This window comes from Lissotriton helveticus, chromosome 2_2 (assembly GCF_964261635.1).
Source record: "Lissotriton helveticus chromosome 2_2, aLisHel1.1, whole genome shotgun sequence".
Lineage (NCBI taxonomy): Eukaryota > Metazoa > Chordata > Amphibia > Caudata > Salamandridae > Lissotriton > Lissotriton helveticus.
In genome coordinates this window covers 338,068,029-338,085,564 of record NC_136060.1, presented here as the reverse complement: position 1 = coordinate 338,085,564, position 17,536 = coordinate 338,068,029, and the positions used below count along the sequence as shown (strand labels likewise).

At 44.5% G+C, this 17,536-nt stretch overlaps 1 protein-coding gene across 1 annotated transcript in view; it reads right to left on the bottom strand.

The window, feature by feature from the left end:
• EVC (EvC ciliary complex subunit 1) overlaps positions 1–17,536 on the bottom strand; it is a 675,738-nt gene that overhangs the window by 429,862 nt on the left and 228,340 nt on the right. The window contains exon 8 of the mRNA XM_078678487.1: positions 8,650–8,808. Coding sequence (XP_078534613.1) covers positions 8,650–8,808 — 159 coding nt within the window. The remainder of the gene's footprint in view (positions 1–8,649; positions 8,809–17,536) is intronic.

Genomic DNA, 17,536 nt, shown 5'->3' with positions numbered 1-17,536 from the left:
GCGTGGTGGTGGTGGTGGCACTGAGCCCAATGGAGCGGGGGTGCTGCTGCCAGCTTGGTCCCCAGCAGATCCCGCTGCAGCTGCTGCAGGCATACTTTTTTTTTTACTCCCAAAAAAAGGGGCGGGCGGCACACCAGTGTCCTTGGTAACTTGCTTCTTCTGCTCCTTACTGGCACCTTTCTTGCTAGAGGAGCTACGGGTTACTTTTTTTGGGGCCATCTTCTTCAGAGCAGGTCAGCAGGCAGCAGTTGCACGAGTTGCAGAGGGTTCTGTGTCCAGACGTGACGTCGCGTGATGTTATGCTGCACACACCGCTGCAGGACTTCTTCCTGGCACTGGTGGTTCTATTGAGTCTTCTTGTGCACCTAAAAGCAATGGAAGACAGAGGAACATCAGTTCAGTTATACACCCCAAAAAATCGACAAAACACAGAAAAATGAGCACAATCCCATGCCATCCATGATGTTTACATTGAAGACACCCCACAGAAAGACTAGGGACATGCAAGTATGCAACACTCACTACCCCTGGGCATAAGGGATGAATAAATCAATAAAATAAGCACAATCCCAGCCCATCCATGGCCTCAATTATGTTTAAATTCAAGAAGACACCCCACAGAAAGACTAGGCCCATGCAACACTCACCACCCCTGGGCAAAGGGCCACACCAGCAGGCCCAAAAAAACGACAAAAAACAATAAAATCTGCACAATCCCAGCCCATCCATGGCCTCAATGGTGTTTAAATTCAAGAAGACACCCCTCAGAAACACTAGGCCCATGCAACACTCACTACCCCTGGGCATAAGGGATGAAAAGTAGGCAAAATAAGTGCAGGCTCAGACACTGCCTCTCCTCAAAATGGCCCCCTTACACCCCAAGCACATGTTGCCTGTACCAGCCAGCACTCAAGATGGCCACCACCACCACCCACATGGCCAGTCCACATCAACAGTACACCCCCAAAAAACAGAAAAACAGCCAGAAATCACCACAATCCAATGCCATCCATGATGTTTACATCAAAGAGAGTGAGACCACATCACAGGCACACTCAGTCCATGCACCACCACCACCCCTGGGCAAGCAAAAGGCCACACCAGCAGCCCCCCAAAAACGACAAAAAACAATAAAATAAGCACAATCCCAACCCATCCATGGCCTCAATTATGTTTAAATTCAAGAAGACACCTCACAGAAAGACTAGGCCCATGCAACACTCACCACCCCTGGGCAAAGGGCCACACCAGCAGGCCCAAAAAAACGACAAAAAACAATAAAATCTGCACAATCCCAGCCCATCCATGGCCTCAATGGTGTTTAAATTCAAGAAGACACCCCTCAGAAACACTAGGCCCATGCAACACTCACTACCCCTGGGCATAAGGGATGAAAAGTAGGCAAAATAAGTGCAGGCCTCAGACACTGCCTCTCCTCAAAATGGCCCCCTTACACCCCAAGCACATGTTGCCTGTACCAGCCAGCACTCAAGATGGCCACCACCACCACCCACATGGCCAGTCCACATCAACAGTACACCCCCAAAAAACAGAAAAACAGCCAGAAATCACCACAATCCAATGCCATCCATGATGTTTACATCAAAGAGAGTGAGACCACACCACAGGCACACTCAGTCCATGCACCACCACCACCCCTGGGCAAGCAAAAGGCCACACCAGCAGCCCCCCAAAAACGACAAAAAACAATAAAATAAGCACAATCCAGCCCATCCATGGCCTCAATTATGTTTAAATTCAAGAAGACACCCCACAGAAAGACTAGGCCCATGCAACACTCACCACCCCTGGGCAAAGGGCCACACCAGCAGGCCCAAAAAAACGACAAAAAACAATAAAATCTGCACAATCCCAGCCCATCCATGGCCTCAATGGTGTTTAAATTCAAGAAGACACCCCACAGAAAGACTAGGCCCATGCAACACTCACCACCCCTGGGCAAAGGGCCACACCAGCAGGCCCAAAAAAACGACAAAAAACAATAAAATCTGCACAATCCCAGCCCATCCATGGCCTCAATGGTGTTTAAATTCAAGAAGACACCCCTCAGAAACACTAGGCCCATGCAACACTCACTACCCCTGGGCATAAGGGATGAAAAGTAGGCAAAATAAGTGCAGGCCTCAGACACTGCCTCTCCTCAAAATGGCCCCCTTACACCCCAAGCACATGTTGCCTGTACCAGCCAGCACTCAAGATGGCCACCACCACCACCCACATGGCCAGTCCACATCAACAGTACACCCCCAAAAAACAGAAAAACAGCCAGAAATCACCACAATCCAATGCCATCCATGATGTTTACATCAAAGAGAGTGAGACCACACCACAGGCACACTCAGTCCATGCACCACCACCACCCCTGGGCAAGCAAAAGGCCACACCAGCAGCCCCCCAAAAACGACAAAAAACAATAAAATAAGCACAATCCCAACCCATCCATGGCCTCAATTATGTTTAAATTCAAGAAGACACCCCACAGAAAGACTAGGCCCATGCAACACTCACCACCCCTGGGCAAAGGGCCACACCAGCAGGCCCAAAAAAACGACAAAAAACAATAAAATCTGCACAATCCCAGCCCATCCATGGCCTCAATGGTGTTTAAATTCAAGAAGACACCCCTCAGAAACACTAGGCCCATGCAACACTCACTACCCCTGGGCATAAGGGATGAAAAGTAGGCAAAATAAGTGCAGGCCTCAGACACTGCCTCTCCTCAAAATGGCCCCCTTACACCCCAAGCACATGTTGCCTGTACCAGCCAGCACTCAAGATGGCCACCACCACCACCCACATGGCCAGTCCACATCAACAGTACACCCCCAAAAAACAGAAAAACAGCCAGAAATCACCACAATCCAATGCCATCCATGATGTTTACATCAAAGAGAGTGAGACCACACCACAGGCACACTCAGTCCATGCACCACCACCACCCCTGGGCAAGCAAAAGGCCACACCAGCAGCCCCCCAAAAACGACAAAAAACAATAAAATAAGCACAATCCCAGCCCATCCATGGCCTCAATTATGTTTAAATTCAAGAAGACACCCCACAGAAAGACTAGGCCCATGCAACACTCACCACCCCTGGGCAAAGGGCCACACCAGCAGGCCCAAAAAAACGAAAAAAAACAATAAAATCTGCACAATCCCAGCCCATCCATGGCCTCAATGGTGTTTAAATTCAAGAAGACACCCCTCAGAAACACTAGGCCCATGCAACACTCACTACCCCTGGGCATAAGGGATGAAAAGTAGGCAAAATAAGTGCAGGCCTCAGACACTGCCTCTCCTCAAAATGGCCCCCTTACACCCCAAGCACATGTTGCCTGTACCAGCCAGCACTCAAGATGGCCACCACCACCACCCACATGGCCAGTCCACATCAACAGTACACCCCCAAAAAACAGAAAAACAGCCAGGAATCACCACAATCCAATGCCATCCATGATGTTTACATCAAAGAGAGTGAGACCACACCACAGGCACACTCAGTCCATGCACCACCACCACCCCTGGGCAAGCAAAAGGCCACACCAGCAGCCCCCCAAAAACGACAAAAAACAATAAAATCTGCACAATCCCAGCCCATCCATGGCCTCAATTATGTTTAAATTCAAGAAGACACCCCACAGAAAGACTAGGCCCATGCAACACTCACTCACCACCCCTGGGCAAAGGGCCACACCAGCAGGCCCAAAAAAACGACAAAAAACAATAAAATCTGCACAATCCCAGCCCATCCATGGCCTCAATGGTGTTTAAATTCAACAAAACAGTTGTATCATGCACCCATAACCAACCCTGGTCCTACTGGATACTGTGGCTACCCACAATATAATTTATTTAATTTTCTGAAAAAGTTCAAAAATTGTACTTGCAGCAACTGTAATGCCCCAAACAAACTTACTTGTGAAAGTTGATTTCTAATCCAAAAGTGATCCAAAGACAGTCAAAAAGGCCTCAAATCCAAATATCCAGCAGCACCCACAAAAAGTAATCCTTCCAGCTCCAGATCCAAATGAAAGTGACCAGGAGATGGACAAAGCACTGGGAGGAGCCTGCTGGACAGGAACAGGAAGTTGGAGACTGTGGGGCACTTCCTTCCTCCCCCCCCGCCCAAAATGGACTCCTTGCAAAAAAAAAGGCCATGCAAATGTCAACCTGAGGAGTGATTCTGATAAAAATCATAATTTTCTGAAGGTTTATCCTGTTTGCTGGTGATTTTCTTGTGCGAAATTGCAAAATCTCTATTTCGCAAGTGCGAGATTGTTCCTTTCCGCCGCAACTACGTGTTCGCAATTGCGAACTCTCGCGAGGTGTGCTGTGCAAGGTGGCAAGCCGCGAGTACGTATTCGCGGGCGACAAACTCCCGCGGGAACACGCAGCAAGATCTAAAATGGCGCGTCACTCGCAAAGAAAAACAACTCGGCAAACGCTAAAATGACGGAAAGTGAACGCCGTGCACCACGCCGCGCGCCGCAACCAAGCAAAAAATCCGCCGCGAGCGGATTCACGGATTTTCGACAAATTCGCGAGAGTTCGCGGATTGCGAATTTGCCGAAAATCCGAAAAATCCGCGAGCGGAGCGGATTTTACGCCCATGCTTACTGTCTGGTGCCGCTTGTAAGATGTCATTTTGTTGTGAATATAAATTTCTGCACTGCTTGATCATTGTTTTTGATTAAGCACTTACTATGGCCTGCAAGGAATTGCAGTCTAAGGTGAAATGATTAGTCAACTGGCCGGTGTGTCTATGCCCCCCCTCCAAAAAAACATTTACAAGGTAGATTTATCAAAAAATACCTGCCAATTGATGAGATATTTAATCATTAAGAGGGCTTTTGTGTGCTAGGGGCCTAAAAGCAGGTGCGCGTTGGAATGCAAGAGATAACTTTCTTCAAGCCATTTGTCAGGCCATAAAAAACATACGTACCATCCTAAACACAAATGCCCTGGTGTGTGGAAGTAACAGTCTGTGCAGTTTAAATAAAAGCTGAAGGTGGTGTTCTTATTTGTTTATTAGGAGCCTGCTTCATGTTCTTGAGTGGCAGGATGAGCAGATATGGCAAGTAGGAGAGCCGAGGTATAGGCACTAATACGCGAACAGCATCGCTACTTAACTACTTTAAAACAATAACACATTATAGGGGATGAACACAGGACTCATGATGTGTGGAGGATGCAGTCATTTGATCTTTGGATCTTTCAGAACATTTCAAAGCCTTGCTTTAAGTGTTAACCATTTGGATTATTTTGCTATTTTAAACAAATACAAACACCTTGAAATGGCACATAGACTTACTGCAGTTAAACACGTGTACCCACCACATGATAACCTTGAAGCTGAAGTTGGAAAATATACCCAGCAATTTGAAATGTTTTAAACTACAAAATTTGCTTCTTTAATTTGTCAGGATATTTCAAGCAATTTTACTGCTTGGTTCTAAACCCCTGAACCTCGGAGTTCTGCGAGTGCGATAAGCATCTACCTACATCATTATCATATGAAATCTCATTATTGATGTCATAACTACACGGCACAATCACTTTATTAACCTTTTTGCTTCCTCAAATATGCTCCAAAAATGAAAATACACCATTTGCCCAAGCTTTTAAAAAAAGAATTGCGGGGAGAACTCCCCGAATCCCACCTTATGACAGTCATCCTTATTCACTCCGCTCAGAACCGCCTACTCACCACAAACCTTTACGCCCCACTACTTTTAAATGTCACCAGCCAACAGTGTAAGTGGACAATGTTGAATCTAAATCTAATAAGATAAAATCTTTTAGAATGGATAAAAGGAAACAAAAGGGATGGCTCTATTCTTTCAGTGCTAACAAAGGGGAAATAATCAGCTACACGCTTCTTGCTAAATTCCATGCGTTCCCTACACCCGGTCAGAACAGTTAAAAACTCCTGCTATAGCTGAGATTTCGTAACAGTGGTGAGAAGTTGTGGGTTGGTAAAGCAGTCTCGCCTTCCTATGAGTTTCAACTGCCTCTTGATGTTACTGAGCCAGGGTATTTTATGAACGTGATCCAAACTTAAACAACCCTGAATTATAGCGCGATTAAGGGCTGGTTCATCCTTTGTCCAAATCGAGCTCTATAACATAATAGGGTCAGTTTGGATGCAATGTGTTAAGGGAGTCAGTCCTAGTTCCATATGACATTAAATACTTGGCAAGCTAGAAGGGACTGACATTAGTCTTCTGAGGAAGACATTTTCTGTTGTTTGTAGAGTGGAGACATTACAAAATCCCCAGACCCCGGCCCCATGCAAGATAACAGCAGAACACTTTGTAAAAAAGATGTTAATTATTGCTTCAATAGGTTTGGAGCCCAATTTCTTTGCAAACCTGAATAGAGCCTCAAGAGTTTTATTAAAGCTCCTCTTCCTGACCTCAATAAGATGGAGCCAGGGAGCCTTTATAGTCGAAAGGAACACCCAAATAAGATAAGTTCGATACCCAAGTAATTTATCCTTATTGATAAAACACGATCTTAATTTATAGTGTGCTTTCCCCACCACATGACATGTGACTTAGTTGTGTTAGTCTTTAGCCCCAAAGTACTCATAAAAGCATTAAATCTATTTAAAAATATTTTTAGGCCCACTCCTGTTCTCGAAATCAAAACACAGTCATCCTCATATAATAATGCAGGAAGATTTCTCTGACCCACGCCTGGGACATCAGCAGTCCCCTCGTTCAAATAGCTCTCCAGGTCATTAATATATAAGCAAAAAAAAAGGGGGCTAGCACACACCCGTGTCTAACCCCGCGGATATGCATTTGTTAATTATAAAGAGGAATGTTCTAGATGGAGCTGCCATATTTGGTATTACAGTTTATGGTTCAATATTAATTCTCATAGGGATTGTGAAAGTGTGAGTGTCTGCATCTTTGGTCTGTCAAAGCCAGCATATTAGTTTAATAAACAAATAGTAGGTTTTGGATAAGCCCTCTTCAAAGTGGTGGCTTGCAATGGTGAAACCTCTTCAAGGATTAGCTTGAGACTTTGTTAAATACATACAATGAGTGGGGGTTGGGTTAGTCAACTAACAATGTTGATAACTGTTTCCATACTATAGGCATTCGTAAAATAGTGAGAATTATTGGCTTTACGAATGCTTGTTTGGAATGTTAACGTTAGCACTAGGTAAGTCTAAAGTTAATTCCTGCTCTATAGTGCATACATTTAAATATGCCAGCTGTACACACCTGCATTTATGTTAAAAGAGTAAACAGGCAAAGTGCTATGGTGCAAGTGACACCGAATACTTTAAATGTGTGTGCAGTCAAACGCCTACTTAATTCTAACTTTAAATGTGTTACATAGGAAAGTTATTAACAGGACATATTTTTGAGTAGAGAAGAAATAATTAGTGAACATGCATGTTTATTTTATTTGGTAGTGACTGCTCTTGTCTTAAAATCTTGCTGCTGCAATTATGCAACCAAAATATTGATGCCAAGTCTCTTATTTTCTCACCTTCCCTTTTACTCTCTCTCTATTTAATCAGCCTATATGTGTTTTTTCTGCTGGCTTTTTAAACAATGCTTCCACACCAGCATTGTTTTTTGCTTTCTCTTAAATATCTTTACATAGATTCATGACTTACCTTATTTTGCATTCTTCTTTCTCTCTTCAACCCAATGTCAATTGTATTTTGTGCCTCTAATGTAGATCTTGTCAAACCCTTTGCTTCTTTACTCAAGATCAATTCTCCTCATTCTTCTATCATGCTCTCCAACACAGGAGTATCCTCCATCTATTTGCTACATTACTGTTCCATACAGTTTATGTAGCAAGTAAAAGGATTGGTTCATTTCTTTGTACAGCTGCTCATAATTCAAGTTTAATGTTTGCCTGTATTCATTTTCTCTTGGTCCAGTGCTTTACCAAAAGTGCTCTAAAAAGCAGTCCTTGCAGGAGGCTAGAATGCTCACATAAGTACATTCTGTTTAAAATATTGATTCAGACTATACTTTGGCAAAAGAGTGGATGGGTTGCATTATCCAACAGACAATCTAACAAGTACAGAGTGCCTTAGAAGTGTTTCTTTCTTAGTGATTTCTCCTATTGAAGGAAAAAACTATGAAACTTGTAATTTGCTTATCATAGGTTGAATGTAACAGCTATGATAATGTTGAATAATCTGCATGCAGATTCTTTTAAGCCCTAGTGTAGTTGACACCTACAAGGAAAGTCTATAAGGGGACAAACTACTTCTTATATTTGCAAAAGGCCATGCAGGGTTCAGTAACAAATACAGAAGCAAAAGTAAAATATTGAGATATAGGGCACAATAACACTGATGTATATATGCGTGGAACCACTGCAATTAAAGGTAAACTCTAGAAGTGCACTGAAAGGCTATGGTGTTAATAGACACCAAGAGTCCCAGTCATAGTGCACACAAGTGGTTCAGTTGCTGTTGGGTCGACGAAGGGAGTGCAGTAAATCACTTACGATCACCAGGAGAACACGGACGGGAAGTGGTACTTACATGTTATTTCCGATTGGTAACTGGATACGACAAAGCTCTTATACCATAGCATATCTTTAAACAGCCATAAGGTAGGCAATGTTATTTTTTGCTGGTCATGCTTACCATTGATTGTAGTTCCTGGGATTCAGTCAACAGAAGTTCAGCAGCAATCATGTTTTCAGTGACACCAATCATTATCTTTCCAGCTTCTTCGCTCGTGCACTTTGAATCCTCCAATAGAAACTGATGTACTTTCTCCAGCTGCTTCCAGAATGATTCCATCTGGGAGAAAACATTAGTAAAGTGTTCATAATGCAAGCAAGAGCATATGTACCAACACAAGCAGCATTTCTTACAAAACCACGTTTCTCAACATGTTTCCCTCTCCCGTCTTGGATAATAGTTCCAAAACCTCCTTTTCCTAGCTTGGAACATTGTTGCCTGCTAAAATCAGAGCAACGCGATTTATAAAAACATATTAAATATCTAGTGCCCCCGCCTATTGCAAGACTGTTTTATTAGACTCACCTTCGTATTCACATCTTTATGATAACTTTTCAAATGAGATATATATATATATATATATATCAAATCAATGCAGGTTCGCTCCAAGTGAGTAAGACATCCCAGGGAAAGTTCAAAAAGGTTTTATTGACAACTTGCCAGCACAGGAAAATCAGCAGTGTCCCCTTCCAAAGTTCTGAACGCCGGACGCGTTTCGGGACCTATTCCCTTCATCTGCGGCGTGGTTTGAAAAGAACCGCTTGCAGCAAACCAACGCGCACCTGTGATGATAAAAAGCCTACCCTCCAGGGCGTGGCTAAATGCAAAGCCTGCTGGCTCTTGTAGTGCGCGCTAGCTGTTACCCATGTGGGTGTGCGAACAGTTCATGAATAGTTCAAATGATATCCCAAGTGGGCAGAGGGGGAGTCTCACTGACGTCCTGTGCCCTGCTCTGTAGCTGCCATCCTTCTCAGCAGGCGTCGTCCTGCACGAACATCTGCCAAATCCCTGTTCCTGTGTTCCCAATACCAAAGCAAATGGGCAGGACCCGCTCTTCTGCGGTGCATCTTGAACTCGCGACCGAGCCGGCCGCTCAAATCAAATCAATGCAGGTTCGCTCCAAGTGAGTAAGACATCCCAGGGAAAGTTCAAAAAGGTTTTATTGACAACTTGCCAGCACAGGAAAATCAGCAGTGTCCCCTTCCAAAGTTCTGAACGCCGGACGCGTTTCGGGACCTATTCCCTTCATCTGCGGCGTGGTTTGAAAAGAACCGCTTGCAGCAAACCAACGCGCACCTGTGATGATAAAAAGCCTACCCTCCAGGGCGTGGCTAAATGCAAAGCCTGCTGGCTCTTGTAGTGCGCGCTAGCTGTTACCCATGTGGGTGTGCGAACAGTTCATGAATAGTTCAAATGATATCCCAAGTGGGCAGAGGGGGAGTCTCACTGACGTCCTGTGCCCTGCTCTGTAGCTGCCATCCTTCTCAGCAGGCGTCGTCCTGCACGAACATCTGCCAAATCCCTGTTCCTGTGTTCCCAATACCAAAGCAAATGGGCAGGACCCGCTCTTCTGCGGTGCATCTTGAACTCGCGACCGAGCCGGCCGCTCAAATCAAATCAATGCAGGTTCGCTCCAAGTGAGTAAGACATCCCAGGGAAAGTTCAAAAAGGTTTTATTGACAACTTGCCAGCACAGGAAAATCAGCAGTGTCCCCTTCCAAAGTTCTGAACGCCGGACGCGTTTCGGGACCTATTCCCTTCATCTGCGGCGTGGTTTGGAAAGAACCGCTTGCAGCAAACCAACGCGCACCTGTGATGATAAAAAGCCTACTCTCCAGGGCGTGGCTAAATGCAAAGCCTGCTGGCTCTTGTAGTGCGCGCTAGCTGTTACCCATGTGGGTGTGCGAACAGTTCATGAATAGTTCAAATGATATCCCAAGTGGGCAGAGGGGGAGTCTCACTGACGTCCTGTGCCCTGCTCTGTAGCTGCCATCCTTCTCAGCAGGCGTCGTCCTGCACGAACATCTGCCAAATCCCTGTTCCTGGGTGTGCGAACAGTTCATGAATAGTTCATGAATATATATATATACTAGTAGCCCGTCCCGACGTTGTCCGGGAAGGCTTTGCGAGATGAAAGGTACTCACCAGCATCGCGCACCCCGGACACGGGCACTCCAGCAGCATTTTTGCACCCCTGGGCATGTGGATGTTGACGCACCTCTACGCCCTTACGCCATCGGCCACATGCCTCCGCACAAGTGTTAGGGTCCGGCACCCCCCCGCCATGTATTTGCAAACATACTTCCCTCAATGTGCTGCGCGGGGCCGACAGGCTGTGTGAGTTAGCTCTCGCCATCGGCCACACGCCTCACGGTGTCGGTTCCGCTTCCGCGCTCCTGTCCGCTCCTCCCCACGGTCCTGTCCGCTCTTACCTCTGGACAGGTCCCATGTAGCCTCTACGCCATGACGCCATCGGCCACACGCCTCCGTCGGATGTTGGTTCCGCGGTCCTGGCCGCGTTGTATACAGACACCCATGACGCCAAACGCCACGTTTACCTAACGCCACACCCACACGCCATTGCGCCTCTCGCAAGCCGCGTTCAAATCACTGTATGCATACGCCCATGCCCCAAAGGACTACTTTTCCCCTAACGTTCTTTCCCCCCCTAATGTATATGGTGTGGTGCTCTATAGCCTATTTCCATCTCCTGGACCTCCCCTTTCCAACGCTGTATTGGGTGTTGTGATTGGTGGTGTACTTCTGAAGTTTACCTGCCTCAAAGGTTCACAGTTCTCGCTTTATAATAGTAGTATAGATATATATATATATATATATATATATATATATATATATATACACACACACACACACACACACACACACACACTACTGATCTAGTTTCCATAGGAAAAGCAATTTTTGACTGGACTATAACTTTGGTGTTGTTTGACCAATCTGCATGTCATTGTGCCTGAAAAGTGTCACAGGGGATACTATTGACTGGAAAAGTTTGCGGGTGATCCGTGCAGTGGGGACCGAGAATTTGGGGCATGAAATCAGGTTGCGTTTGTAATGTTAATTCCCATAGGAACATTTTGCCACATCTACGGCCTGAGCCTCTGAACGGACATACACCAAATTAGCCAAGCAGGTAGATTTCGGTTCAATGAAGTGCCTTTTGTTTATTTGGTGTAAATGAGTTCAGTAGTTTTAAGAAATGCAAGTTTAAAAATATAGTGATATCTCTGGCCCCCGATATTTCACAAAGGTTTTGTGATGAATCATGACTGCACGCGCCAATGGGAATGCTCCGATTGGCTGGATGCAACCTGAATCGAAAGTTGCGGCTAACATTTTATCTTTCGGGAATGGTTCCCGGGGCTGAAAATCTATGTGAAAGCCCAAATAAGGGGTCAGAGTGGAGATACTCTGACCCAATTGTAAAGAAATGGAGGTGTTGTGACACAAGTTATGTGTCCAAAATTAATTTTTTGAAATGCTGGTGATATTTGCAACGATGTCGCACCTGCCAGTGCGGCCACCCCATTTACCGTCACAGGGACATCGCGACTATCAACGTCATCGCGATCTCCGGCTTCACTGCAAACACGGAAACTAGGTTTTAGAGATGATTGTTCTAGAAATACACTAGAAAATCAGGAGTTTGAAGTGTACGGTAATAAACCTCTAGTGTGTAGAGTACTGTAATGTGTGTCCATATATGGGAAAGGCGCGAGTGTTGCTGTTAACAGCGTCATTGCGACATCCCGAATAACTGCGAAAATGGAAAATAGGACTGAAAGATGGTTTTTAAAGAACCTAAGTACAAAAATATGAGTTTAAACATGCTTTGAAAGAAGTTTTTTTATACTAATGTGTGCAGGGCAATGTTCAGAATGGATTTTCCTAGATATTATTTTTGGATGTTTTGGTGGCCATTGAACGTCTGCTTTTGTTTTCCATTGTCGTGTCCATGAGGATTGCAATGTTGTTGCGAAGATCCCCAAAAAGTAAACAGAAAAAAATCCTTTAGAAAAATACTTCACAATATGTTGGGTACTAGGGTGGCTCTGACAAAAGCTGTTGTGTTGGTTGTATGTATATGGCTGCTACACATAAGACTGGGTACAGAGTTTCAGGTTACTTAGAAACACCCTGTTGCATTTATCTGTAAAGTTCCCTCCATCATCTCTATAAATTCCATGCAGTCAAAACGCAGGATGTTATAGAGAACAGTGGTCCCTATTCTAAAAGAATAAACAAGGGGAGATAATCATACACTAGATAGAAAGTATGTCTTTTGTCCAGCCGGACAAGAATTTATTTTCATAATAGTTTTCAAAAAACAGCCGTGACCCACAAAACACAAGACAAAGCAACGAAAAGGATTGGCCAAAAGGCAAGCCAACATGGGTCTGTATACTTGTACTCAGTTTACACAGACATAGATTAACTTATAAACACCATTGCACACTCTAATACAGCTCAATCTTTGTGCATAAGGTGTATTGGTGTCAACGACGTTTCGATGCCACTATTAAATACAAGGCATCATCTTCAGGACAATAGAGTTATACATAGTAGTCTTAACAGTAATATGCTGCGCCTTTTTACATTTACTATGGCAGGAGCTATAATTGAGTTTCAAGTAATTCTGTGAGGCGCGCGGGCCTTCACAATTTAATTATAAAAGGTTGCTCGGCTAACAGCCAGGGTACCAGTTCCACTTAATAAGTCTCAGAGCGTCCCTATTTCCGTGTTTCCTGAGAGACCGGTCTCTCAGGAAAGCACGTAAGTAGATGAAGCAATCGGGCTCACCACTACCACAATAAATGCGATTGTGCATTTTCCACCGGCTGACGTCCAAACACACGCTATTGCGCAGGGAAGGAGGCTACATTCTCACCATCGGCGGGAATGATACCCTTTGAGATCCTTCCCCTATAACATTTCGCGCCAGGAAAAAGATGCCATTGAAACACTTAAAACCAATAACTCCTTGGTAATCAAAAGCGCAGACAAGGGTGGCGGCTTCGTGATCCAAGAAACAGAGGCATATAAATCTGAGGTCTTACGTCAATTGAGTAACACAGATCACTATAAGAGACTACCAGGTAATCCGACCAAACAAATTCAAGAAACCATCACTAAATTAATATCTCAAGCATGTGCGGATGGTTACCTCAGTAAAAAGGAATATAATTTTCTCAATGTAAAATTCCCACGCCTGCCAGTAATATACACCCTCCCTAAAATCCATAAAAACTCAATCAATCCCCCTGGTCGCCCTATTGTCTCTGCATGCGGCTCTATTTTAGAGCCTTTGGGAGCTTATGTAGATTTCTTCATCAAAGGGTTCATCCCTGAAACAGCCTGCTATGTGAGAGATAGCATGGCAATGATTAACCTGGTCGAACATTTTCCCTATGATCCCTCACATGACACCCTCTGCGCCATGGACGTGGAATCGTTATATACGAACATCCCCCAGACGGCAGCCTTACTTGTTATTCAAAAGACCCTGGACACGCGACTGCGTCCACATAGGGTCCCAACCCTATTCATACTTCAGTTACTGGAAATGTGCCTTACTAGGAATTTCTTTGTCTATGAAAATACATACTATCAACAAATTAAGGGGACTTCCATGGGGGCTATTTTTGCCCCCAATCTAGTGATACTCTTTATGGCCCAATTGGAAACTGGCTCCATTTTGACACCCTTCAACCCTTTCTTCACAGGTATTAAACTGTGGCGGAGATATATTGACGATATTTTCCTTATTTGGAACCAAGAGAGTGAGACATTACCTCAACTCTTACACTGGCTAAACAACAACTGCTCTGGCCTATCCTGTACAATAACCCAAGACAAATCCTCAATCGCTTTCCTCGATTTAACAATCTATCATTCGGAGGGAGAGTTATTAACACGACTCTATAGGAAGCCCACTGAGCGCAACACGCTCCTAAGCTACACCAGCAATCACCCCAGAGCTCTCAGGGACTCACTACCCTATTCCCAATTTCTGAGCATTAGACGCAATTGTTCATCCAAAGAGGACTATTTCAAGGAGTCATTAACCCTTTCAAGCAAACTCAAGGATCGTGGCTACCCACGTAGAATAGTCAAAATGGCCTCCAAACGAGCCTGGTATTGCCCCTGTGACATCCTGCTCTTTCTCAAAACTAAAACCCAAAATGAGAGATTAGCCCGTGTGACTACATTTTCCCCGGCTTCTAACAAGATTAGGAAATCAATCATTAAACACTGGCCCACAATCAATGTAGGCAACATACATATCGACAGACCCCTATTTGCCTTTCGCAAAAGTAAGAACCTGAAGGACCACTTGGTACGAGCTGCCCTCCCCGCAACAACGCCACAATCAACCATTGAGTCTGTATGGGGCTTACCGCCCATTATAGGACATGTCAAGTGTGGTGGCTTTAATGTGTGTGAGTACACGGTTTAGGGAAAGAAATTCACCCACAATAACACCACGGTTGAAAGGCATTCATTTTCAAATTGCAATACAAGTAATGTAATTTATACTATACAATGCCAGTGTTCAAAATTGTATGTAGGCCAGACAACACAAAAAAGCCAAGACACGTATTTGCCAGCACAAGAGCTGCATTAGATGCAAAACGCCGAATGCTCCACTGGTGGACCAATTCTCTGAGGCTGGACGCAATGAGAACGACATGAAATGGACTATCATGAAAGTTCTCAAGCTACCGCAAAGAGGTGGAAATATTGCCCAGATGCTCAACCGGGAAGAATTAAAGACTATAATTCAATTTGATACCATTAGAAATGGTCTCAACCGTGCGGAGGACTGGACTACCCTGATTTAAGATGTCTACATGATTGTTGGGCCCAATAATCAAAAGACATTGTCTGTCCCCAAAAGGACTTGCTTGAGAATCCCTGAGTACTTATGTATTTTTATGGTAATCTTCATGCTGATCAATTCCAATACGTGAAATGTAAATTCAATTCTTATATGTTTTCACAACACCTTCGCTAGCACTGCACGACTGTTGCACTATAAATAACTCACTTAACTTAAATGTATATTATGTTGTCACACTTCACTTGGATCTTTCACCATAGGCACAGCGCGTTATTCACCCCCCTAGAATTTTAATGACATTCCTAAAACACACTGGAATTAGAGGTACCCTATGACCGGCGCACCTCGGCGCCAAGTGGTAGGTTGCTTCCTCTGTCACCACTCCATGATGGCGGCCAAACTGAGCTCACCCCTTGTCTATTTCCACATGATTAACCAGTCTGCGACTCTCACCACTCCAAGATGGCGGCCACTCTACTCCTCGGCTACATTCACCCATCACATGATTAGCCGGCAATCACTTGGGAGATATAAGAAGCTACTACCCAACAGTGCTCCTTGTGACTGCGATCCTGCAGAGCACACGTGGGACCCTTGGCCCAACAGAGAACGAAGCAGATCGTTGCATTCGTCGACTTCTAAGCGAGATAAGACATACTCGAGCTCATGCCCACCCCGAGCGCACTATCACCCCAGAATTCTCTAAAAATTCCTTCTCCCAACAGCGACTCGTATCCCCAGAGCGCTTCAACCGGAAACCTTCCAGCTTCCCGTAATCGCCCAGGCCGCCTTGAATTGCCGAGGCAGTAACAGTTACAAGAACCATCCTTGGTTTTAAACAGGTACAAAACGCACCACCCAGCACCACCTTGATAGTTTGGCTAGCCGTGTATCCTGTTCCTCATTAAGCCCTTATTTTTGCCCACAGCAGACGCCTGGCTTTTATTAATCTTCACATCAGCCGGAACATACTAACCATGGGTAAGCCCTTATACTCCCAGGCCCCCTGCCTATTTCCACACGCGGCCGATTAACCAAACGGTTACTAAAAACACCCTGTTAATCGTTAGACGCTATCGGTTGAGTGCATGTACCCCACCAATTCACCTGCTTGAACGCACAAATGTGATTATATACCAGCAAAATGCACGCATGCTGCCAAAACGCATGCGGTATGAGTCTTTGCAAATTCACCATATGACCCACGTTAGCAAGTCACAATGAATCACAAGTGGGTTGACTCCTCATGCTCAGGTTGACTGAACCACGGAATGTACAGCACGGTATGCCGGTACCGAATAAACTGGTTGCCAATGCAACCATTGTTTGTCTGTTTCTTTTTTCCCCCCTTTTTCCCCCCAACAGGCGGTTTTAATTTTCAAATGCCAGGCAAATGTGTATATTGTCAGTCCTGTTGATGATCCCAAATTACTCAGAGCAAGGGATCGAAACGTCCGCCGATTTCTTTTAGTGTTTTCACAACTTACCATTGTGTGTACTTTGTTGTGTTCAACATTTTGGCAATACTTCTATTTGTGACACTGATTTAAAGTGGCCAATTCTGCTCAGTCTATGCCTGTAACCTTTGCACGTTGTATATGTTCTTTCCCCAACACTTCCCCCTAAGTATGGGACAGGACTGTGCCTTACTATTACTCCTTTTCCATTTTTGTGATTTACTACAAAATAAAAACCCTGTCCGGCTAGACACAGGAGGAATATAGCTATGATCTTTCAAGTGCTAAGGACCTTTGTTCTTTTTAATATATGATTGATACCCACGGTCCTAAGCAAACTGTTCGGGTTCCCTTGTTGTATTGAAAAGTATCTTATTTGAAAGCAGAATGTTCCTTCTAGAATGTGCTGTGAATGTTTGACCTATTGGTTTCACTGGGTTGCTAGCTACACTGAGCTAAGACTGTATTGGGGGAAGGTGTTAAAGAGGCAGAACATTTTTTTGAAAAGTTTAAGAGTGATGACACAATGTAAGTAATGGCAAATTTAAAATTTCCAACTAAGGACTATGTAATAAACTGTTGTTTAGTATTTACATGTCAGAAAAATGAAGCTAGATATCGGTTTGAACTCCCATTTCTTTTCATGAATATTCAGCGATGATCGCGAAAAAATTGTTAAAACGCAGCA